Source organism: Pelophylax lessonae (genome assembly GCF_965119305.1).
Source record: "Pelophylax lessonae genome assembly, chromosome: 9".
Taxonomy (NCBI): domain Eukaryota; kingdom Metazoa; phylum Chordata; class Amphibia; order Anura; family Ranidae; genus Pelophylax; species Pelophylax lessonae.
In genome coordinates, this window is record NC_138776.1 from 228391115 (window position 1) to 228417753 (window position 26639).

The 26639-nt window shown below is 42.6% G+C and overlaps 1 protein-coding gene across 1 annotated transcript in view; it reads right to left on the reverse strand.

Annotated features, from left to right (window-relative positions):
• P2RX3 (purinergic receptor P2X 3) overlaps positions 1-26639 on the reverse strand; it is a gene marked incomplete at both ends in the record, with an annotated part of 285859 nt that overhangs the window by 26464 nt on the left and 232756 nt on the right. Inside the window, one exon of the mRNA XM_082268304.1 lies at positions 8283-8360. Within this exon, the coding sequence (XP_082124430.1) occupies positions 8283-8360 (78 nt within the window). The remainder of the gene's footprint in view (positions 1-8282; positions 8361-26639) is intronic.

Genomic DNA, 26639 nt, shown 5'->3' on the forward strand with positions numbered 1-26639 from the left:
TCCTCCCTACTACCTTTCTTGTGAATGGGCACGACATTTGCCAATTTCCAATCTTCCGGGACGACTCCTGTTATTAATGATTGGTTAAATAAATCTGTTAATGGTTTTGCCAGCTCACCACTAAGCTCTTTTAATAATTTTGGGTGCATCTCATCAGGACCCTGTGACTTATTTGTCTTCACTTTAGACAGCAATCTTAGAACGTCTTCCTCTGTAAAGACACATGCATCAAACGATTCATTAATCATCCTTTCAAGTGGAGGTCCTTTTCCTTCTTTTTCTTCTGTAAAAACTGAACAGAAGTATTCATTAGGGCAGTCGGCTAGCCCTTTATTCTCTTCTACATACCTTCCGTCCTTTGTTTTTAATTTAGTTATTCCTTGTTTTAATTTCTTTTTTTCATTTATATATCTGAAGAATGTCTTATCCCCCTTTTTCATAGACTGAGCTAGTTTTTCTTCTGCCTGCGCTTTAGAAGTTCTTATAACTTGCTTGGCCTCTTTCTGCCTAATCTTGTAGATTTCCTTATCTTCATTGCTCTGGGTTTTTTTATAATTAGAAAATGCTAGCTTTTTATTTTTAATGATTTGAGCCACTTCTGCTGAGTATCACAGTGGTCTCTTCCTTTTTTTGCTTTTACTGACAAGTCTAATGCAATTTTCTGTTGCCTTCAATAATGCACCTTTTAAGTAGTCCCATTTCTCCTGGACTCCATGTAATCCATTCCAGTCTGATAAGGACTCATTTATGACTAATTTCATTTTTGAAAAGTCTGTTTTTCTAAAATCTAAAACTTTTGTTTTTGTGTGGTGTGACTCTTTCACAGTTCTTATATTAAACCACACTGACTGGTGATCACTAGATCCCAAGGTTTCGCCTACAATGACATCATATACCGAATCCCCATTTGTGAATACCAAATCCAAAATGGCCTCCCTCCGGGTTGGCTCCTCAACCACTTGTTGCAGAGACAACCCCAGTAGGGAATTTAGAATATCTGTACTCCTGGTAGAACTTGCTATTTTGGTTTTCCAGTTTATATCTGGAAGATTGAAATCTCCCATAATGATAACTTCTCCTTTCATTGTCATTTTAGCTATTTCTTCAACTAGTAGATCATCTAGTTCTTTAACTTGACCAGGTGGTCTATATATCACACCTACACGAGTTACTGCATGATTAGCAAACTGCAACGTAACCCAAACTGACTCTATGTTGGCCTCACCAACTTGTATTAGGTTAGATTTAATGCTATCTTTCACATACAGGGCCACTCCTCCTCCTTTCTTGCCTTCTCTGTCTCTTCTGTATAAAGAGTATCCTGGTATGGTTATGTCCCAGTCATTTCTTTCATTAAACCATGTCTCCGTAACAGCCACTAAATCTACATTCTCAGATGCCATTATTGACCCAAGTTCATTGATTTTTTTACCTAAACTGCGAGCATTTGTAGACAGGACTCTGAGCTTATCATTTCTTAACCTCTGTGCTTCTGACCTGTTCTGGCATTGTTTCGGGGGGCAATTGGACTCTTGTATTTTCACTCTTTTGCCCCCCCTTCCTAGTTTAAATACTCTTTTGCAAATTCTTGGAGTTGTTCACTAAGTACATTTGTTCCTTTGAGAGAAAGATGCAAACCATCTTTTTTGTACAGTTCCTTTCTATTCCAAGTAGAGCTATCATGAGAAACAAAGCCAAATCCTTGCTCTTGACACCATTTACTAAGCCATATGTTGAACTCCTTTATGCGCCTCTGCCTATCATTCTGAACATTATGCACAGGCAGAACTTCAGAAAATGAAATGGTGGATGCAAAATCCTGTATGTCATTTCCAAGTGTGATAAAAGATTTTTTCACCTCTGACACTTCATTGCAAGCCAGGTCATTTGTCCCTAGATGGACAAGAACATCCACGTCCCCTTCCTGCTTTGCTTGCTTAACAATATTAATAATACGTCTTCTATCTCGTCTAGCAGTGGCACCAGGGAGACATCTCACAAAACCATTTTCTTTAAGCTCCACACTTCTTATGATTGAATCACCCAGCAACAGCTGCTTCCTTTGAGACTTCACTTTATCTTTTTTTGTCCTTGGCTGCAGTCTTGCATACATTAGACATAGGAGTCGATGGTTTCTCAGCCTCTGTGCTTGAGTCCATATCCATGTTGTCCTTACATTCTGAGAGTGCTGCAAATGAATTTTGGAGAACCACCGACTGTGGGACTTGTCTTCTATCCACCACTCTAAGTCTTCCAGAACCTACAGTAACCCATCTGCCATTTCTGGGGGTCCTCTGTGGCAGTGGCATTGCAGCAGTCCCAGCTGGAGTTTGTTTAACAGATAATTTAAATATCTCTGATTTCAAAAATGCAATTTCCTGCTGCAGTAAGGAGAATTGCCTACAGATCTGACAGCATCCGAATCTCCAAAGAGTGGAACATGAAATAAATGCACAACAATTCCTGCACTGAACCAAGTCTGCCATTTTAAAGAGGAGAAAAAAAAAAAAATTGTAAATTTAAGTCAAACAAATCTTACCTTTTTTTTTTTTCTTTGTCCACCTTCCAGCCTACCTCCTGACTATCTCCTGCAATATCTCTTCACTGTACTTAAAATGTTGTACTTGAATGGAGTACTTGCAGCTAATGAATTAGGCCAGCTAATTAGTATTTCTCTATATATACACACTTCTTCACAGCTCCTTCCCCAGCAACAATTGTAACACCTTAATGGGCTAGTCTCATTAGCAAATGCAAATAGCAAACACCTGACCAAATTCCTTTCCCCTTCTCAAACAATAGCCTGCAAAAGACACAGATGAGTCAGTTGCAAACTCCAAGCCGATCTCTTCAGTTTCCTGCAATATCTCTTCACTGTACTTAAAATGTTGTACTTGAATGGAGTACTTGCAGCTAATGAATTAGGCCAGCTAATTAGTATTTCTCTATATATACACACTTCTTCACAGCTCCTCCCCCAGCAACAATTGTAACACCTTAATGGGCTAGTCTCATTAGCAAATGCAAATAGCAAACACCTGACCAAATTCCTTTCCCCTTCTCAAACAATAGCCTGCAAAAGACACAGATGAGTCAGTTGCAAACTCCAAGCCAATCTCTTCAGTTTCCTGCAATATCTCTTCACTGTACTTAAAATGTTGTACTTGAATGGAGTACTTGCAGCTAATGAATTAGGCCAGCTAATTAGTATTTCTCTATATATACACACTTCTTCACAGCTCCTCCCCCAGCAACAATTGTAACACCTTAATGGGCTAGTCTCATTAGCAAATGCAAATAGCAAACACCTGACCAAATTCCTTTCCCCTTCTCAAACAATAGCCTGCAAAAGACACAGATGAGTCAGTTGCAAACTCCAAGCCAATCTCTTCAGTTTCCTGCAATATCTCTTCACTGTACTTAAAATGTTGTACTTGAATGGGGTACTTGCAGCTAATGAATTCCTATACATCATGTAATGTATAGGAATTGACAGTTTGTGCTCCACCTGTATTCCAGCAGACCAGAAATGACGTACCTCAAACACCACCCAACACCATTTTGTCAGTCTATGTCAGACGTCCTTAGGGGTTACCCTGTTTTTTTATTTTCATGGTATAGGTGTTTTTTACACTTTATAACATGCAGCTCTTTATTGTAGTTTATTTGTTTTTGTGTATTGATTTGCATGGGTTTAGAACCTATTGGGTTTCTATATTTTATTCTACTGAAAAGTATGACCGTGTACAGTATAGTATGCACTCAATATTTGGTCAGGGCTCCTGTTGGATGAATTACTGCATCAATGTGGCGTGGCATGGAGGCGATCAGCCTGTGGCACTGCTGAGGTGGTATGAAAGCCCAGGTTTCTTTGATAGCAGCCTTCAGCTCGTCTGCATTGTTGGGTCTGGTGTCTCTCATCTTCTTCTTGACAATACTCCACAGATTCTCTATGGGCTTTAGGTCTGGGGAGTTTTCTGGCCAATCAAGCACAGCGATACCATGATCATTAAAACAGGTATTGATACTTTTGGCAGTGTGGGCAGTTGCCAAGTTCTGCTGGAAAATAAAATCAGCATCTCCATAAAGCTGGTCAGCAGAGGGAAGCAAGAAATGCTCTAGATTTTCCTGGTAGATGGCTGCGCTGACTTTGGACTTGAAAAAACACAGTGGACCAACAACAGCAGATGGCATGGCTCCCCAAATCATCATGAACTGTTGAAAATTCTGCATTTTATTTGGAAATCAAGGTCCCAGAGTCTGAAGGAAGAGTGGATAGGCACAGAATCCAAGTTGCATGAGGTCCAGTGTGAAGTTTCCACAGTCAGTGATAATTTGTGGAGCCATGTCATCTGCTGGTGTTTTGGTCCACTGTGTTTTATCAAGTCCAAATGCAGCGCAGCCCTCTCCTAGGAAATTCTAGAGCACTTCATACTTCCCTCCGCTGACCAGCTTTATGGAGATGCTGATTTCATTTTCCAGCATTAATTGGCACCTGCCCACACTGCCAAAAGTACTAATACCTAGTTTAATGATCATGGTATCACTTTTTCCTAATTGTCCAGCAAATTCGCCTCAGCTAAACCACATAGAGAATCTATGTGGTATTGTCAAGTGGAAGATAAGAGACACCAGACCCAACAATGCAGATGAGCCTCTATTAAAGAAACCTGGGCTTCCATACCACCTCAGCAGTGCCACAGGCTGATTGCCTCCATGCCACGCTGCATTGATGCAGTAATTCATGCAAAAAGAGCCCCCACCAAGTATTGAGTGCATACTATACTGTACATGGGCATACTTTTCAGTAATCCAACACTTCTAATTTTCTGAGATACTGAATTCTGGGTTTTTACTAGCTGTAAGCCATAATCCTCAAAATTAAAAGAAAAAATCTTGAAATACATGCACCGCCACTGCACGCACATCTTCCCCACTCAACATACCTTGCCTAACAGTACAGTCAACACTCTCCTCCTTTGAACTGGCTACTACTGTAGAGGTTAAAAACATTTTCTCAGATGTCTGCCTAACCACCTGTTTCCTGGATCCTGTTCCCTCACAACTACTACAGACACCCTCTTATTCTATCCTATGCTCCCTTACTCACATCTTCAATCTCTCCCTCTCTAGTGGCACCTTCCCCTCCCCTCTAAAACATACGCAGATCACTCCCATACTTAAAAAGCCCTCACTGGACCCCACCAACCTGAACAACTTAAGACCCATCTCACTGCTCCCATTCACTTCTAAACTTCTAGAACACTTAGTCTACAACCATCTCAGCTCCTACCTCAGAGAAAATAACCTTCTTGATCCCTTACAGTCTGGCTTTCGCTCACAGCACTCCACAGAAACTGCCTTACTAAAACTCACCAACGATCTACTAACTGCCAAAACCAATGGCCACTACTCCATACTCTTATTACTTGACCTCTCTGCGGCCTTTGACACTGTTGACCACCCGCTCCTTCTTAATAAACTCTGTTCCCTTGGCCTCCAAGATTCTGCTCTATCTAGGTTCTCCTCCTACCTATCACAGCGCTCCTTCAGTTTTACCCACAACTCTACCTCGTCCTCCCCATTGCCCCTTTCTGTGGGGATTCCCCAAGGCTCTGTTCTTGGACCCCTCCTCTTCTCTATCTACACCGCCTCCCTCGGTCACTTGATAACCGCCCACGATTTCCAATACCATCTCTACGCCAATGACACTCAAATCTATCTGTCTACTCCTCACCTCACTCCTTCAGTCTCCTCTCGCATTGCTAACTTACTTATACGACATACATATCAACATGGATGTCGCACCACTTCCTCAAACTAAATCTCTCTAAAACTGAGCTGGTAATCCCACCCCCCCGCCTGTTCCCCCCTTCATGACTTTTCCATCAAAATTAGTTATGCAACCATCAATCCCTCCCCTCATGCCAGGGTACTAAGTGTAATCCTAGACTCTGACCTGTCCTTTCAGCCCCAAATCCAATCATTGTCAAAAACTTGTAGACTTCACCTCCGCAACATCTCTAAAATTCGCCCCTTTTTAACAACTGAAACCACCAAGCTACTCATTCACTCCCTTGTTATTTCTCGCTTCGACTACTGCAACTCCCTTCTCATAGGCCTACCACGTCATAGGCTATCCCCTCTTCAGTCCATCATGAATGCTGCTGCCAGGCTTATCCACCTTACCAGCCACTCAGTGTCTGCCTCCCCTCTCTGCCAATTCCTATACTGGCTCCCGATTGCCCAGCGAATTAAATTCAAAATACTAACCACAACATACAAAGCCATTCACAACTCTGCCCCGAGCTACATTACCAAACTGGTCTCCAAATATCACCCAAACTGTCCTCTCCGCTCCTCTCAAGACCTCCTACTCTCAAGCTCCCTTGTCTCCTCCTCCCATGCTCATCTCCAGGATTTCTCCAGGGCCTCTCCCATCCTCTGGAATGCTCTACCTCAACCTGTACGGCTATCTCCTACTCTAGCTGCTTTCAGGCGATCCCTGAAAACTCATCTCTTCGGGGAAGCCTATCACACTGCCAACTAATCTTCCATCAGCTCGTTCCCTACTGTTACAACCTCTTGTAACACCTGCCCCACCCCACTAGATTGTAAGCTCTTCTGAGCAGGGCCCTCTTAATCCTCTTGTATTTTATTGTATTGTAACTGTATTGTCTCCCTCTGACAATGTAAAGCGCTGCGTAAACTGCTGGCGCTAAAGAAATCCTGAATAATAATAATAATAAATAAATCACTCTGTGTGTAACGCATCTATATAAAGTCTATGAGTTTTACTTTTTGAATTAAATTATTAAAAATAAATTACCTTTTTGATGATATTTAATTTTATGAGATGCACCTGTAATGTGATCTTTCTTTTTTAAGTTAGCACCTTTTGACTGTAATACAGACTTTTTTGCCAGTAGATTTTTATATTATCAAAATTTTAGATTATCCAAGTTGCAGACTTTTGCAAATAGAAGCCAACAAACATGGATACATGACCTGATTTAGACTACCATCCTGAAAAGTCTTTAGATCACATATGATGGACTTTATATTGATATGATTTACATTATTCATCCTATGTAGCAATAAGTGATATAATAATATAAATTATTTTTAGAGTTGAGGTGAATGGAAAATCAGCCAGCCACCTTTGACTATAATGGTGATATTTTTAGTTTAATAGTGTAAACCAAACTTCTGAATTGCCTAAATAGCATGATAAAACATTGCAAGGAGAAAGAAACAGTTTCTGAACATTATATCATCATAAATTAGAAGGAATCTGAAAAGCCCTAATTATAACACATTTGAATACATTAACAAAGGAAACGAGTATCCTCATCGTTATGCATAATAAACTGATGTGTAATTACATATCAATATTGAAACAATGTACTACTGGTTATTTGCTTTATAGGACCTGGAAGAGATTCTAAACCTTCCCCACTCTATCCAAAAAATGTTCTGGCTATAGCTGGTCTCAAAGGGTTGTTATAAGCCAAGTCTCTCAAATATGGTGCCGAAGCACAATGAAGGAAGCCAAGGAAACAGTGGAGTATTATATGTATTAAGCCGGCCATAGACAGAGCAAATTCTCTTTCCAGCAACTGCGGGTTCCAGGAAAGAAACTAGCTTAATCTCCCCATCAATACATTTAGTGCCATTATGGGAGGGGTACATTCAGCCTGCCTATAAATGGTTTGAAATGTCGCCAGATCCTGCTGAACCGGCTGATAACCTGTCTATAACCAGCTTTACTTTCTAAAAGACAGATAAAACTAGTGTTATATCATGCATATGTGGGAGGATTGGGGGGTAAGCTGACCCTTATTATCACCTTTCACCTTTGAAAGATTATTTCTGATAATAATACATGTTTGATGGGATTTTCCCTCACTTTGGGGAGATTTCCCTTTACTTCCAGTTGTGTCTTGTACTAGAAACAAAGGTAGACCTCCCCAATGGCAAAAAGTTAAAAAATGCCTATCGATTGGATTTAGATATACTTTTACATGATCACAGTTTAAGCAGGCATGACACTGGAAGCTGAAAAAAATGCTCCAAGTAAATAGATGTGCCACTAGGCGATACAGAGTGCCAAAAGTGTGAGAATCACAAGAAGGAATTGACAGAATTACAAACATTCTTACAGATAAAATACATGTTTCAAATGTTTAAATGTAGTAATTGGCTGGAGTTGTTTTTTAATTCAATCATTTGTACTATTTGTACTATTTTTATGCACCTCTGCATTTTCAGCAGTGATATACCTCCTCAAACTTCTTTGCTTTGTACTGATCCGCTCCTTTCAGGAAGTTCAGTAAAATGATATCACAAAGGACAGTGCCCTGTAAGAAGAAACAATCCAAATAAGTAGGCAAGTAGAAAGCTAATTAGGACAATTTTAAACTATATTTCCAGATAAAATTTCTAGATGATAACAATTCTCTTATCTTATCTCTTCCTATACCTGATGTATTGACAGTGTTCAGCGTACTAAATGGTGACTACAGACACTTCAGATGGTACTCCTAGAAAACTGCTATGGTTTATATACTGTCTAATTTCACCAGTAGGCAGTGCTGCAAGACTAATGTTCTATTGTAGCTCTCATTTCCAATAAACCCCATGCAGAAAAGTATACAAAATTGGGCCAAAATGTATACTGCTACATATCTTTGGTAAAAATAACCCAAATCAGTGTATATTATTTAGTCAGTGTGAAAGTAGAGTCTACAAGCTATGGTACCAATTACTGAAAATTGATCACACCTGATTTACTGACTGCCTATCTCCTTTATTGAGGCCCTGAAATGTCAGGACAGTATAAATACCCCCAAATGAACTCTTTTTGGAAAGTAGACAGTCCAAGGTATTTAGTAAGAGGCATAATTAATTTTTTGAAGTTGAAATTTTTCCCAAAATTTTTGGATAAAAAAAAAAAAAAAATATATATATATATATATATATATATATATATATATATATATATATATATATATTTTTTTTTTTTTTTTTTTTTTTTTTTTATTTATTTCCACAAAGTTGTCAATTTATAAGATATTTCTAACACATAGCATGTACACAGCAAAAATGACCAAAATATATTCTGAGACTTTTACACAGCCTGGCCACAAAAAGAGACTTAACATCCAAGTAGCACCTTCAGGCATTCTAGGAGCATAAATACACATATAACTTTCTGACTACCTATCACACTTTTAAAGACCCTGGAGCATCAGGACAATGAAAACGCCCACAAATTACCCCATTTTGGAAAGCAAACACCCAAACATATATTCTACGAGGCATTATGAGCCTTTTGAACATGTCCTTTTTTTCCACAAGTTTTTGGAAAATGTGGGAAGAAAATGAAAACCTATTTTTTTACACAAAGTTTTCAATTTACAGGATATTTCCAGTGTGCCGTTAGGGAGATATAATGCCCCTGACCGTGCTTACTGGTCCACGTATCGGTAGTTAGGTGGACCTGGCCACAGATGGCGTTGCGCAGTGCACACCTGATTTTTTCCCCCACTTGGTTGTGCAGGGAAGGGATGGCTTGCCTGGAAAAGTAGTGGCGGCTGTGCACGACATACTGTGGGACAGCCACCGACATAAGGCTTTTAAAACTGTGCGTCTCCACCAGACGGAATAACAGCATTTCAAAGGCCAAGAATTTTGAAATGCTGGCATTCAGGGCCAGGGATCGCGGGTGGGTAGGGGGGTACTTCCTCTTCCTCTGAAGTGTTTGGGAGATGGAAATCTGAACGCTTCCACGGGACATTGTGGAGATGGTTGGTGACCCAGGTGGTGGTGATGCTGACAGATCCTCTTGCGGGGTGGCAGGTGCCGGTATCACTACAGAGGTGGATGAAGAGGCCAAGACTGCAGCAGAAGAGGAAGCAGGAGGAGCCAGAGACCTTTCTTGGTTTTGAAGGTGTCTACTCCACTGCACCTCGTGCTTTGCACTTAGATGCCTGATCATGCAGGTTGTGCTCAGGTTGAGAAGGTTTATGCCTCACTTCAGTCTCTGATTGCACAGCGTGCAAACCACTCGTGCCCTGTCATCAGCACATTTTCTGAAGAACTTCCACGCTAGAGAACTCCTTTGAGCTGGCTTTGGTGCGCTCGGTCCCTTGCTGTGTTGGGCAGTAGCAGGCGTAGTGTCTAGGGTACGGCCGCTCCGCTTCTGCACCCTGCTCCCTCTTCTGCTGTGCTGGTGGCTCTGTGCGACCACCGCCTCTTCCTCCAAACTACTCAGGTCACCTGCTCATTCCATGTGGGGTCAAGGACCTCATCGTCCTCCACATCATCTTCCACCCAGTCTTCCCCCCTGCCCTCCTTGTTGATCTCCACAATTCTGAGTGCCGCGGCAGTTGGCACCTGCGTTTCGTCATCATCGGAGACGTTCTTGCGATGGTCCTTCCATGTACTCATCTTGAGAAATAAGTGGTTGGGCATCGCTGCACTCAATCTCTTCCACTTCTGGGGCAGGGCTAGGTGGATGGCCCTGGGAAACCCTGCTGACAGAGTCATCAAAAAGAAGAAGAGGTGAAAGACGGTTGGACATCGGCTGCAGGTGCCAACTCTGACCTTTCTGCAGTAGACTGGGTGGGAGACAATGTGAAGGAACTGGAGGCACTGTCAGCAACCCAATCTACTATCGCCTGTACTTGTTCTTGCCTCAACACTTGTAGAGGCGCATGATGCCCTACCAAATACTGCTGCAGGTTCTGTTGCCTACTCACACTTGAGGAAGGTGTTTCACTTGTGCGTGTAGCTGGCACAGATCGACCACGTCCTCTCCTTGCAACAGGAGCTCTACCAGCAGCACCACGACCCAGGCCACGGCCCCTATTTGACGTTCTCCTCATATTTCTGTAATTTATGATCTTGCCCTAGAAAGGGGTTTATTGAATAGCGGAACAAAACAACAACAGTATCCCACGGTGTATCTCAGAGTCAAATATGCAAACTATGCCGCAATTTAATTTTTTTTACCCCAAAAGGGTGTTTATTAAATAGCGGAATAGAAAAACAGTATACAAATACAACGGGTGTATCTCACAGTCAAATATGTAAAGTATGCCGCAATTTAATTTTTTTCACCCCAAAAGGGTGTATATTGAATAGCGGAATAGAAAAAAGTATATAAAACGGTGTATCTCACACGTACAAACACAGACTAGGCCCCGATTTCAATTTTTTGTACCCTAAAGGGAGGATGAGGATGAGGAAGAGGAGGCAAACTGAAGCGCCCTGCAATCCTCGGCGGTGGAAGGAGATGCGCCAAACAAATTTAAAAGGTGTATCTCACACGTACCGATACAGACTATGCCGCAATTACATTTTTTTTCACCCCAAAAGCGTGTATATTGAATAGCGGAATAGAAAAAAGTATATAAAACGATGTATCTCACACGTACAAACACACACACTAGGCCCCGATTACAATTTTTTGTACCCTAAAGGGAGGATGAGGATGAGGAAGAGGAGTAGGAGGAGTTCGGAACAGGAGGCAAACTGAAGCGCCCTGCAATCCTCAGCGGTGGAAGGAGATGCGCCAAACAAATTTAAAAGGTGTATCTCACACGTACCGATACAGACTATGCCGCAATTACATTTTTGTTCACCCCCAAACGGGTGTATTTTGAATAGCGGAATAGAAAAAAGTATATAAAACGGTGTATCTCACACGTACAAACACAGACTAGGCCCCGATTACAATTTTTTGTACCCTAAAGGGAGGATGAGAATGAGGAAGAGGAGTAGGAGGAGTTCGGAACAGGAGGCAAACTGCAGCGCCCTGCAATCCTCTGCGGTGGAAGGAGATGCGCCAAACAAATTTAAAAGGTGTATCTCACACGTACCGATACAGACTATGCCGCAATTTAATTTTTTTCACCCCAAAAGCGTGTATATTGAATAGCGGAATAGAAAAAAGCATATAAAACGATGTATCTCACACGTACAAACACACACATTAGGCCCCGATTACAATTTTTTGTACCCTAAAGGGAGGATGAGGATGAGGAAGAGGAGTAGGAGGAGTTCGGAACAGGAAGCAAACTGAAGCGCCCTGCAATCCTCAGCGGTGGAAGGAGATGCGCCAAACAAATTTAAAAGGTGTATCTCACGCGTACCGATACAGACTATGCCGCAATTAAATTTTTTTCACCCCAAAAGCGTGTATATTGAATAGCGGAATAGAAAAAAGTATATAAAACGATGTATCTCACACGTACAAACACACACACTAGGCCCCGATTACAATTTTTTGTACCCTAAAGTGAGGATGAGGATGAGGAAGAGGAGTAGGAGGAGTTCGGAACAGGAGGCAAACTGAAGCGCCCTGCAATCCTCAGCGGTGGAAGGAGATACACCTTTTAAATTTGTTTGGCGCATCTCACACGTATAGATACAGACAATGCCACAATTTCATTTTTTTCACCCCAAAAGGGTGTATATTGAATAGCGGAATAGAAAAAAGTATATAAAAAAGGGTGTATCTCACACGTACAAACACAGACTAGGCCCCGATTACAATTTTTTGTACCCTAAAGGGAGGATGAGGAAGAGGAGTAGGAGGACTTCGGAACAGGAGGCAAACTGTAGCGCCCTGCAATCCTCGGCGGTGGAAGGAGATGCGCCAAACAAATTTAAAAGGTGTATCTCAAACGTACCGATACAGACTATGCCGCAATTTAAGTTTTTTTCACCCCAAAGGGTGTATATTGAATAGCGGAATAGAAAAAAGTATATAAAAAGGTGTATCTCACACGTACCAATACAGACTATGCCGCAATTTAAATTTTTTCACCCCAAAAGGGTGTATATTGAATAGCCGAATAGAAAAAAGTATATAAAATTGGTGAACACAGCAGTGTCTTATGTTTTATGTCACGGTCAGCAGCAGGCTTTTTTTTTTTTAAATAGCAGATTAGAACAGCACTGTGTAGTAAAATATAGATGAACGCTGCACACAACAGACTGATAAAAATATTTTTTTTTCTCCCTCCTCCTCAGTGGGCTCAAGTGAGGGCGAAAAGATCGTTCACTGCACCACCCCCCACACAGCAAAATCGATGTAGATCGCTAACGGACGATTGTTCTGTCCTGTGTCTCCTAATCTCTCCCTGCCTACTCTCTCCAGCCTGTCCCTAAAATGCTTTTCTATCTTTCCCTGCCTACACTCCGACCTGTCCCTACATTCTTTTCAGCCACAATGTTTTTTTTTCCTGTCTCTGTCCCTAATCAGCAGCAGCCAGCACCGTTGTGTGTGCTCTCTCCCTACACTAGAACAGACTGACGCGCACCGCGCTGTGTCTCTAGCTTATAAAGACCTGGGTCACATGCTTCAGCTGGCCAATCACAGCCATGCCATTAGTAGGCATGGCTGTGATGGCTTCTATGGCACACCAGTTAAACGCTTGTTGATTGGCTGTTGAAACCGCGCCATTAAAACCGCGCCATTAAAACCGCGCCATTAAAACCGCGCCATTACATACAAAACAGGAAATACATTTTTAACCCGAATATACAGTAAAGTTTTCAGGTCCGTGTCCGGGTAACAAAAATCCAATTATCTGGTACGGACCCGAATAATACAGTTGGTGTTCGCTCAACCCTAGTTAAGTACCTATTTACTTGACATAACATCATCTTTTATATTTTACCCCCAAAAATGTGGTATTATATTGCTTGTGTGCACTAAAATTCATTAACCACTTGCCACTTCGCACTTATACCCCCTTCTTAACCAGGCCAATTGCAGCTTTCAGTGCTTTCACAATTTGAATGACAATTACTCAGTCATGCAACACTGTACCCATATGAAAGTGGTGTCCTTTTTTCACACAAATAGAACTTTCTTTCTGGTGGTATTTTATCACCAGTGGGTTTTCCTTTTTTTTCGCGCTATAAATAAAAAAAAAAATTCTGATTTAAAATTTAGCAAGTTAGTAATTTTTCTTCAAAAATTTGGGCCAAAAATTATACTACTACATATCTTTGGTAAAAATAACCAAAATCAGTGTATATTATTTGGTCTTTGTGAAGGTTATAGAGTCTACAAGCTATGGTGCCAATCACTGAAAATAGATCACATTGGATCATCACTAGGATTGAGTGAACACGGACTGTATTGTTCGGGATCGTACCGGACTTTTGGGTGTTCGGTACACAGACACGGACCCGAACATTTTACTGTATGTTCGGGATACAGTCCGTTGTTCGGAAATTTATTTCATGTTTTGGCGCGGTTTTAATGGCGCAGTTTCAACAGCTGCAGGGCAACCAAACAACAAGCGTTTAACCACTTTACCGCTGCTCACTAGAGCTCTACTGCGGCAAAGTGGCTCTTGTAGGTCTGATGACGTAGACCTACGTCAGGCGCGATCTCGGCTCCCAGAGCCCGCTCCCGCGCGCCGCGGGTGCCGATTCCGGTCGGATTCGGTAGGGAACCGATCAGTCACCAGATACTGACCAATTATTTTTGGTCAGTGTCTAGCGATCGGTCCCAGCCAATGGTAATCTGTCCCCTGTCTGTGTAATGTAAACACAGGCAGGGGAAGTGATGTCACTGTCCCTTCTGGAGCCCTTTCGGTTCCAGGAGAAGACAGAGACACATCAAAAACGTGAGTTCCACCAAACAGCACACTGACACACCTCACATAGGCACATTTAACCCCTTGATCACCTCTGATCACCCCCTGATCACCCACAAACCCCTGCCAGTGAACACTATATACAGTGGTATAAAGATATTTTACTGATCACTGTATAAGTGTCACTTGTGAGCCTAGTTTGCACCTGCGTTAGGTCCAAATAGGGTTAGGGCACCCGCCACCTATCCCCTAGTAAAGTTTTAACCCCTTGATCAGCCCCAGTTTACCCCTTCACTCCCTATTACTCTGTGCACTAAATACAGTATATAGGTAAATAATGATCACTGTATTTAGTGTCACTAGTGACCCTTATTTGCGCTTGCGCTAAGCCTAGATAGGGTTAGGGCACCCGCCACCTATCCCCTAATAAACTTTTAACCCCTTGATCTCCCCCAGTTAACCCCTTCACTCCCTATTACTCTGTGCACTAAATACAGTATATAGGTAAATACTGATCACTGTATTTAGTGTCACTAGTGACCCTTATTTGCGCTTGCGCTAAGCCCAAATAGGTTTAGGCCACCCGCCATCTATCCCTTATTAAGGTTTACCCCTTGATCTCCCCCAGTTAACTCCTTCACTTCCTATCACACAGTGCACTAATATATACAGTATATCAGATAACTACTGATCACTGTATTTAGTGTCACTTGTGACCCTAATTTGCGCTAAGCCCAAATAGGTTTAGGCCACTCGCCATCTATCCCCTATAAAGGTTTAACCCCTTGATCTTCCCCAGTTAACCCCTTCACTGCCCTGTCACAGTGTTCACTATATACAGTGATTACCGATCACTGTATTAACGTCACGGGTGACACAACTTAGGCTAGTTAGCGTCAGGGTCCCACTACACCACCGTTACTTAGCGTCAGTTAGAGTCAAGTACACTAACACACATACACACACACACACCTCCATTACTAGTATAGTGTTTGAACAGATAAATATCTGATCTGATCAGAACTATACTAGCATCCTCATAATTTAGTGTTCCCAAAACGCAGCGTTTGCACAATCAGCACTGATTCCTGCTAGCACCTGCGTTTAGCCCCCTTGCCCAGACCACCTTACCCAGGCAAGTGTAGTAATCAATAGATTACTGACACTTCCAAAAAACACAAATCACACAAAACCTCTGCGTTAGCAGAGTCAGGCCTGATCTCTGTTAGCACTAGCAGTTTTTTTTTAGTAGCGACCAAATAGTCCTCGACAACCAGGGGCTTTTATTACCTAGTAGTCACACTACTGTACTGGTAAATTTAGGTACTAAAATGACCAAACGTTGGTACAGTGGTGAAGAGGTCTACAGTATAATGGCCATGTCAGATGAGAGCGATGGGGAAGCCTCACTGGCAGAATCAGGGTCAATATACGAACCAGATGACAGCAGCGGCTCCCTGACAGATAGCTCCGACAGAGGGGTCCCTGCTAAGGTCAGGCGTACCGACCCCATTCTGGAGTTGCTGATTTGTAAGAACCGGGAGTTTCTCGTATGCAGCAGAGTGCCAGTACTAGTGCCGCTCACACTTCTCGTGATCTGGCAAGCACGAGTGGCCTAGTACACCCTGGACCTTCAACCAGCACTGCAGTATCACCTGATGACATGGCGAGTCACCTAAGTGCAGTTGAAGCTGGTGCGGTGGCTAGCACGAGTAGTGGCCCGCAGCCACCGCGTATCCGAAGACAGGCCCGTAGAGCCCATAGTGCCCTCCCTGAAGTGCTGGCATTTCCTTATTGGCAGCCCACAGATTCCACAGCGCCAGTACTTCCCCCATTCACAGCCCAACCTGGAATCCACGTGGAGACAGCTGGTTTTAATCCCATTAACTTTTTTGAGCTGTTCTTCACTGAAGATCTTTTCAGATCTATTGTGGACCAATCAAATTTATATGCTTAACAATTCATCGCCGCCAACCCAAATTCACCCCTTGCCAGACCAATCGCCTGGAATCCTATTACGATTCCCGATTTAAAAAAATTTCTGGGCCTTTCCTTTAACACGGGCATTACAAGAAAGAATGAAATGCGGTTATATTGGTCCACTGACCCAATTCATCAAATGCATGTGTTCTCTGCTGTTATGTCCAGGATTCGATACGAACAAATATTTCGGGTTCATGCATTTCAACGACAATGAACTCTGTCGTCCTCGGGGAGACCCTGAATATGATCGGCTCCACAAAATTCGGCCCCTCATAGACCACTTCAATCAGCGGTTTACCCCCCCCAACAAGATGTCTGCGTTGACGAGTCCCTGATTAAGTTTACTGGCCGCCTTGCTATCAAACAGTACCTCCCCAGCAAGCGTGCCTGATACGGGGTCAAGTTGTATAAGCTGTGTGACATGGTCACAGGCTATACAGTTAATTTTCGTGTCTATGAGGGAAGAGATAGCACTGTGGAGCCCCCCGATTCCCCGGACTACATAGGGAGCAGCGGCAAGATAGTTTGGGACTTGGTGTCACCCTTATTTGGAAAGGGGTACCACTTGTACGTGGACAATTTTTATTCAAGCGTGCCACTTTTTAGACACCTCTTTCAATTGCAAATTGGCGCTTGTGGCACCGTGCGATCTAATCGCCGGAGCTTCCCCCAACGGCTAGTAAATGCCCCACTGAGCTCGGGGGAGAGAGCCTGCTTGAGGTGCGATGAATTGCTTGCAGTGAAGTGGAGGGACAAATGGAACATTTTCGTTCTGTCCTCCATTCACCCAGACACGGCAGTCCAAATTACTACGGTCGCCGGTGTTGTTGTTGAGAAGCCCCTCTGTGTCCACGACTATAACCGTAAAATGGGAGGGGTGGACTTAAACGACCAGATGATGGGACCGTACTTAATTGCCCGTAAGGCCAGACGCTGGTACAAAAAAGTGTCTGTATACCTATTTCAATTGGCTATTTACAACGCTTTTGTCTTATACAAAGCGTCTGCCAGAACATTATCCTTCTTTCAATTCCAAGAAGAGATAATCAGAGCCCTTCTGTATCCAGGTGGTGCTCCTGCCCAAATTCCCCAACCAGATGCAGTGAGCCGGCTGCATGAGAGGCATTTTCCGCAATACCTCCCGAGTACCCCTACCCAACGATACCCCCAAAAAAGATGCCGTGTCTGCAGCAGGCGCGGATTTAGGCGTGACACCCGGAATTATTGTCCCAACTGTCCTGACCGACCTGGACTTTGCCACGGTGACTGTTTCCGTCGCTACCACACACTAGTGGGTTATTAGCGTAGGGTACAGCACGGCACAGTTTAGGGCACATTTACACAGGGTCTCAAAAGATGTTCGATGGCTATCGTAATTTTGAGAGACCCGAACCTGGAACCTGGAACTCGACGTTTGAAGAAAAAAAAAAATACATAAAAGCCAAAAATAGTTGTCGTCTCAGTCATTTTTTATGTTCTTCTACACTTCCTACTGTACTTTTAATGTACTTTGTTTGTTTTTTCATTCTTTTGTGACCTGTTTCTCTTGCAGGTACTCGTCTGCTGCCACGGCATTGATTTTATATATTCTGGCACAAACAGCGTTTGCGCTCAGCATACATGGATACCTTTGCTGGCAGCAGCTGTGGTGATTTTCTGATTTCAGCACTGCAGTTAAAATCCTATTTAGGTATACGTGGATAGTGTCGTGTATACCCATCATTAAATTCAGTGGGTGGTTGTTTGGGCGGTTAATGATGAGTAATACTACACATTATTCCTGTGCTGATTTCTGATAGGTTCTCTTTTTTTTCGTTCAGCTGCATGAAAAAAAAAAAACCTACACTATATGCCAAACAACCAGCAATGTACTGGTGCGTTGTTGGACTTTGAGTGGTTATACCAGGATGATGCCTGCAGATTTAGGCATCATCTTGGTATCGTTTTTTACAGCCAGCGGTCGGCTTACATGTATAAGCAATCCTAGTGGATAATTGGCCGCTAGACTGCTTTTACATGCAGTGGGAGGGGACTCCCCCCCCCCCTCCTGCCGCCTTCCGCCGCCTTCCATGGTTTTTCTCGGGCTCTCCTGTCCTACCGGTTAACCCGAGAGTGCAGTCGGTGGTTCAGTTATCTAACCATAGAGCTGATTGTAGATGAGAATGGCTCCAATCATCTCTTTGGCCTAAGATATCGGAAGCTACGAGCAATTCATGACTTCTGTTTTGCCAGAAATAAACAGCGCCGTTGGGAAATTGGCAAAGCATTTTATCACACCAATTTTGGTGTGGTCAGATGCGTTAAGGTCAGAGGAAAGATCTAGAGTCTAAAAGACCCCAATTTTTTTAAAAAGAGTACCTGTCACTACAGATTGCTATCATAGGGGAAATTTAAATTCACTGTGATAGCAATAAAAATTATTAAAAAAGAAAAAAAAAATTAAGAAAAGGTGTCAAAATAACATAAAAAAGCAAATAAAAAAAATAAAAAAATCAAGCCCCCCTGTCCCCCGTGCTTGCGCGCAAATGCGCACACAAGCGTTGGTCTAGTGTCATATGTAAACCGCAATTGCACCATGCATGTGAGGTATCGCCGCGAATGCCAGGTCGAGGGCAGTAATTCTTGCAGTAGACCTCCTCTGTAAGTCCAAAGTGGTAACCTGTAAAGACTTTTAAAGGCTTTTAAAACTGTACGTAGTTTGTTGCCGCTGCACGGCGTGCGCAATTTTTAAAGCATATCATGTTTGGTGTCTATGTACTCGGCATAAGATCATCTTTTAAATTTTACCAAACAATTAGGAATTATATAGTGTATTTCTGCATTAAATATAAAAAAAGTGCTTTTTTAACACAAATATTGCGTTTGGAAAATGTGTGCGCAAATACCGTGTGACAAAAAAAAACATCAACCATTTTGTTTTGTAGGGCCTCTGCGTTAAGAAAATATATAATGTTTGGGGGTTCAAAGTAAATTTCTTGTAAAAAAAAAAAAATAGTTTTTCATGTAAACAAAAAGTCACAGAAAAGGCTTGGTTTTCAAGTGGTTAGAAGAGTGGGTGATGTGTTGCTAAGATTGAGCATAAAATGCCAGGACTGTTCAAACACCCCCCAAATGACCCTTTTTTGGAAAGTAGACACCCAAAGCTATTTGCTGAGAGGCATATTGAGTCCATGGAGTATTTTACATTTTGCCCTAAGTTTCAGGAAATTGACAATTTTTTTTTTTTTTTACACAAAGTTGTCACTAAATAATATATTGCTCACGCATGGCATGGGTATATGTGAAATGACACCCCAAAATACATTCTGCTGCTTCTCCTGAGTACAGGGATACCCCATGTGTGAGACTTTTTGGCAGTCTAGCCACGTACAGGACCCCCGAAAACCAATCCCCATCTTCAAGTTTTCTAATGGCGTCAGGAGCAGGACGCATGAAGAGAGAGCTCCGCTGCATCGAGGACAATCCAAGGCAATCCTCCCAAACAACGCCTTCAGCAGACACTAGACCACCACAGGGGGACTCACCTAACCCCCAGGCACAACTAGAGCCCATTATTTTTTATTTTTGAGCATCTTTAGAATCGAGGCCTGGGACGTGTGAGAGAGAAGCTCTGCGGCCGCGGTTTCTCTATCTGCAGCCATCCTCCACATCCTCCTGCTCCACAAGCCTGGCTGCACCTCTGGGGCACCCCTCTGTCTCCTCTGGACCACCATCGGCCGTTATTTCGGAGGAAAAATTCGGATGGGGGAAACGCCGTTTTGAGGCCTAGTCGCAGGCCGCAGCCGCAGCCTTTCCTGAAGAAACACCCGATCCAGCCTGCAGGGACCCGGTAAGGCCTATCTACACCCCAGACCTGCCTACAACCTCCAGGGCTCCCCTGCACCCTGCCACCTACCCCACACCCCACTCAGGGACAGGTTACAGGCCCTCCTAGTCCATTTTAGGCCGACCCGTCCACCATCTTGAATCCAGAGGTGGATACAGGACTTCAACAGGCTGCATTCTCGTTCCCCCCCGGTGCAGTCCCACATGAAGCTCTCTGCTTAAATTGTCATACTCAGAGTGCGTATGCGCGGCGTGGGACGGATGGCAGCATGAAGAAGTAGCTCCGCTGCTAATGGCCGCTATAGAGCTGACAGGGGCGAGATAAATGCACACAATAATCACCAGACGATCACCCCCTGACAGCTGAAGCCTCCGTGCATGTCGTCCAGCAGAAAGAAGAACCGGAGAACTCCACAAAGATCCCTGACACATTACCTCTTAAGGGCAAGGGAGAAGCTGAACATGGAGAAAGATGGCACCGCCCCTCCCCCTGCACGTGTGGATAAGGATCCTCCAGCTTCGGTGGCTACATCACCCTCAACTAACCCCTCCAAACACAGTGAGTACTGTACATCACTGACAAAATCTGATCTGGACAGTAGCCTGGAAGCAATGTACACATAGAAACATAGAAACATAGAATGTGTCGGCAGATAAGAACCATTTGGCCCATCTAGTCTGCCCAATATATCTGAATCCTATGAATAGTCCCTGGCCCTATCTTATATGAAGGATAGCCTTATGCCTATCCCATGCATGCTTAAACTCCTTCACTGTATTTGCAGCTACCACTTCTGCAGGAAGGTTATTCCATGCATCCACTACTCTCTCAGTAAAGTAATACTTCCTCATATTACTTTTAAACCTTTGCCCCTCTAATTTAAAACTGTGTCCTCTTGTGGTAGTTTTTCTTCTTTTAAATATGCTCTCCTCCTTTACCGAGTTGATTCCCTTTATGTATTTAAAAGTTTCTATCATATCCCCTCTGTCTCTTCTTTCTTCCAAGCTATACATGTTAAGGTCCTTTATCCTTTCCTGATAAGTTTTTTCCTGCAATCCATGTACTAGTTTAGTAGCTCTTCTCTGAACTCTCTCTAGAGTATCTATATCCTTCTGGAGATATGGCCTCCAGTACTGCGCACAATACTCCAAGTGAGGTCTCACCAGTGTTCTGTACAGCGGCATAAGCACTTCTCTCTTTCTACTGCTTATACCTCTCCCTATACATCCAAGCATTCTGCTGGCATTTCGTGCTGCTCTATTACATTGTCTTCCCACCTTTAGGTCTTCTGAAATAATTACTCCTAAATCCCTTTCCTCAGATACTGAGGTCAGGACTGTGTCAAATATTCTATATTCTGCCCTTGGGTTTTTACGCCCCAGGTGCATTATCTTGCACTTATCCACATTAAATTTCAGTTGCCAGAGTTCTGACCATTCTTCTAGTTTTCCTAAATCCTTTTCCATTTGGCGTTTCCCTCCAGGAACATCAACCCTGTTACATATCTTTGTGTCATCAGCAAAAAGACAAACCTTACCATCGAGGCCTTTTGCAATATCACTTATGAAGATATTAAACAAAATTGGTCCCAGTACAGATCCCTGAGGTACCCCACTGGTAACATGACCTTGTTCTGAATGTTCTCCATTGACTACAACCCTCTGTTGTCTGTCACTCAGCCAATGCCTAATCCACTCAACAATATGGGAGTCCATGCTCAATGACTGCAGTTTATTGATAAGTCTTCTATGTGGGACAGTGTCAAAAGCCTTACTAAAATCTAGATATGCAATGTCTACTGCACCTCCACCGTCTATTATTTTAGTCACCCAGTCAAAAAAATCTATAAGATTTGTTTGACATGATCTCCCTGAAGTAAACCCATGTTGTTTTTCATCTTGCAATCCATGGGATTTAAGATGTTCCACAATCCTATCCTTTAATAAGGTTTCCATTAATTTGCCTACTATTGATGTCAGACTCACTGGTCTATAGTTGCTCGATTCCTCCCTACTACCTTTCTTGTGAATGGGCACGACATTTGCCAATTTCCAATCTTCCGGGACGACTCCTGTTACTAATGATTGGTTAAATAGATCTGTTAATGGTTTTGCCAGCTCACCACTAAGCTCTTTTAATAATCTTGGGTGTATCTCATCAGGACCCTGTGACTTATTTGTCTTCACTTTAGACAGCAAGCTAGTGACTAAATTCCAAACTGAGCTGGATAAAACGACTAATACACTCACACAAGAGATATCAGCTCTTGGAGGGAGAACGGATAAACTAGAGACTAAACATGATGAACTGTGTCTAGCCTATAAAGAATTAAGCAGAGACCATGACACACTTAGTTCTGCATTTGACCAGTTACAATCACATGTGGAGGACTTGGATAACCGTAATCGACGAAATAACCTCAGGTTGCGTGGTATCCCTGAAACATATTCAGATTTAGTCCCCACTGTGAACCGTCTCTTCAAGTCCTTATTACCAGAAGCAAATGACTCACAATTTGCATGCGACAGGATCCACCGTGCACTGCGACCAAAACCCCCCTCTGATAAGCCCCCGAGGGATGTGATTTTATGCATGAAAGACTTTGTCATTAAAGAAGAAATCTTGAGGGCAGCAAGGAACACCCCAAATATTCTTATAGATGGTCACAGGTTACAGATATATCCAGATTTATCCCAGGCCACGCTGGAGAGGAGACACGGTCTGAAGGAGATCACTACGGTTCTGCAATCTGCCCGTTTGCGATATAAATGGGGTTTTCCCTTCAAGTTAATTATACCCCACAACGGATCCACATATATTGTCACTAACATGCAAGAAGGACATGAAACCCTGATTAAGCTAGGACTGATTGATCCAGCCACGATATTCTCTCCAGCCCCAGCCCCTCGACCTTCACCTCTCTGGCAGACCCCGGCTTCCAGAAGAGGACGCAGAAGAACACGCCAAGATTTGGGATGAAATCCTTTGAGTGATACCAATAGGATTATTCAAAGAAATATTCTTGGCTGTATAGTACAGTCAAGATGCCTATAATATTTGCATCAATCACTACTTTCACGCAGGGTCCAGTTATGTTTGAGTTGACCCACGAGCACAAAACTTTGCGTGAGCTTGGTTGTCATGAGATATTGGCACAGCATGATGCTGTACTGTTCTAAATCCACAAGCATATAACATTCTCCTGTTCTTTTGCACTTTGTTCTTTATATTTTTTTTACAGCATTACAAATCTCTCATTCCATATTCCTGGACAGATGGCGACATCTACTGGTTGTTAATGGAATTCACAGCCTGGTTCTTGGTATGAACACTTCTTCAACTTTGAGAGATTTATTTCCACCCACTGCTGACACCCGGTGGCCTTTATAGGTTCGGCAGGTAATATCTACAACATAACTATTATTTTCTGGATATTTTTTTTTTTTTTTTTGTCGAAGCTGCTCATCTCAGGGTAATTACTTTTGCCGGTATATTTACAGATAATTTTCTTCTGGACTAAAGTACAATCATCATTTCATTGTTCCAGAGCTCAGGATCGTTTTTTTACTATTCTTCGGAAATGCTCATTATTATGGTTCTCTCCTTTTTTTCTGATTAACACCATAATAGACACCGCCTAAGAGGCTTCATGTTAAACCTATGTTATATCCTTAAAAGGCCTTAGTCAAGCTCCTGCGCTTGTACATGCCGCACTTACGCGCGTTGGCGGGCACTGGCCCTCTCGAGACTTCTCTGGGGTCGGGATCTTTTTCCCACGGGTACTCCCCCGGGCTGCTGGTTGCTGACGTTCTGTTTAGGAGGTATTTTTCCTCCATTTTGTTTTCTATGTTTTCAGTACCTGATTGGTACACTGATCCAAAACCACTTTGTTGAATTTTTTTATAGAAATAACTTTCGCAACGTCAAAATCTATTCACAATCTTTAATGTATGCATTTACTTGTCTTGACATTATGATACATGATACTCTCAGATGTTCCTTTCATGTCATGCTCAGCCCTATCGGGGCGCGATTTTTGAGCACGCCAAAGGTTCACTATCTCAGATCCAATGATATGCAAAATGGTTTTACTATGAGAATGGGTAACTTTATTGATTTGCAAATTTACATTTCCATATTCACTAAATATTCTTTCATGCCAGTGGAACCTCACTTAAAATGTAGTTATGGCTATTAGGACTATATCACATAACGTGCAGGGACTAAATTCGCCCAATAAACGAAATAAAGCCTTTCACCAATATAAGCGCCTTAACGCCAAAATCATATTACTGCAAGAGACACACTTTGCAAGCAACAACCATCCGAAATTTTTTCACAAATCTTACAGACAATCCTTCTACACCACTTTTTCCTCCAAAAGCAGAGGAGTAGCAATTTTCATCCACAATTCCCTCCCATTCGAGATTCAGGAAGTTCATAAAGACCCAGAGAGTAGATATATTATCATAAGAGGGCGCATCTTGGGAAAAGAACTAACAGTAGCCAACATATATGCCCCCAACGGGGCTAATATGCAATTTTTTCTAGACTTTTTCCTAGAACTAGAGAAGCATCACTCCTCACACACCATTCTGGGGGGAGACTTCAACATGGTCTCTCATCCAACTATGGATAGGAGCAATCCTTCCGTCTCATCCAAAACATTCCCTAAAACCCTAGTTCGCAAATTAAACAATCTACAGTTGGTAGACACTTGGAGATGCTTAAACGTAGGTTCTAGAGAATACACGTTCTACTCAAACCCCCACAACTCATCGGCAAGAATTGACTATATATACACCTCACAAGTGATATTGGCCAATTCAGTCTCTGCTGAGATCTCTCCATGTGTGTGGTCGGACCACCATATGGTCATATACGACACCAAAAATATTGGGTTATCTCCTACACCATACTCATGGAGACTGAATGATTCCATCCTAATGAATACACTTGACACTCAAGAAATATCTGAAAATTTAGGGGAGTTCTTCAGGCTTAACCCTGTAGAAGACACCTCAGCTCAAAACACGTGGGTCACACACAAGGCCTTCATTAGAGGCAAACTCATTGCCACTGCGGCAAAAAAAAAACAAAGAACGCACCAAAAAAATTCTAGATCTCACCAAAGATCTCCAACATTTATACAGAAATTTTAATGCCCTACATGAACCGAATATCAAACTACAAATAGATCAAAAGCGTATAGAACTAAACACTATCCTTTGCGAAAATGCGGATAAATCACTTATATATACGAAGGCTAAATTTCTCCTATACGGAAACTCCTCTTCCACGATGCTTGCCAGGAAACTGAATCAGTCAGTAAAACCCCCACATGTTTACAAATTGAACACAACATCTGGTATGACTACCTCACACCCAAAGGAGGTGTTGGGAATTTTTGAGAAATTTTATTCAGATCTCCTCTCCCCTCCTCATACAGCAGCCTCTTCGGACTCACAAAAATGGCTAGATAATATTCCTCTCCCATCCCTTTCTCCGGAGGATATAGAATCATTAAACGTGCCGATCACAGAGGTGGAGGTAGCTCAAACTATAAAATCCCTACGTTACTCCTGGGCACCTGGGCCAGACGGATTCACAGCATTATATTATAAGACCTTTACACATATTTTATCTCCTAAACTGTCAAAACTATTTAATCTAATTCTTAAAGGTGAATCCTTCCCTGAAGAAATGTCCCTGGCGAATATGGTACTGCTCCCTAAGCCCAATAAAGATCTTTCCAGCCCACAAAACTTTAGACCAATCTCGATTATAAATAATGATCTCAAGTTATTTAGCAAAATTTTAGCAAATAGACTCTCAGCCTTAATCCCTAAACTTATCTCTACATCCCAATCAGGCTTCATCCCAACAAGACAAATCACGGACAACATCCGCTTAGTGAGTAATATTATACAAGATGCAAACCTCTTCCAGAAACGACTATTGCTATTGGGGCTAGACATCCACAAGGCCTTTGATAGTGTTTCGTGGGAATATCTCAAGTGAATTCTCCCCAGGTTTGGCCTTGTGGATGAGTTCCTAAACGGTTTCGAGGCACTCTATAAATGTCCCAAAACTAGAATCAGACTTACGGGATGCAACTCAGCCTTCTTCCCGTTAGGCAGAGGAACTAGGCAGGGTTGCCCCCTGTCCCCTTTATTGTTCGCTCTAGCTATAGAGCCTCTCTCGATAGC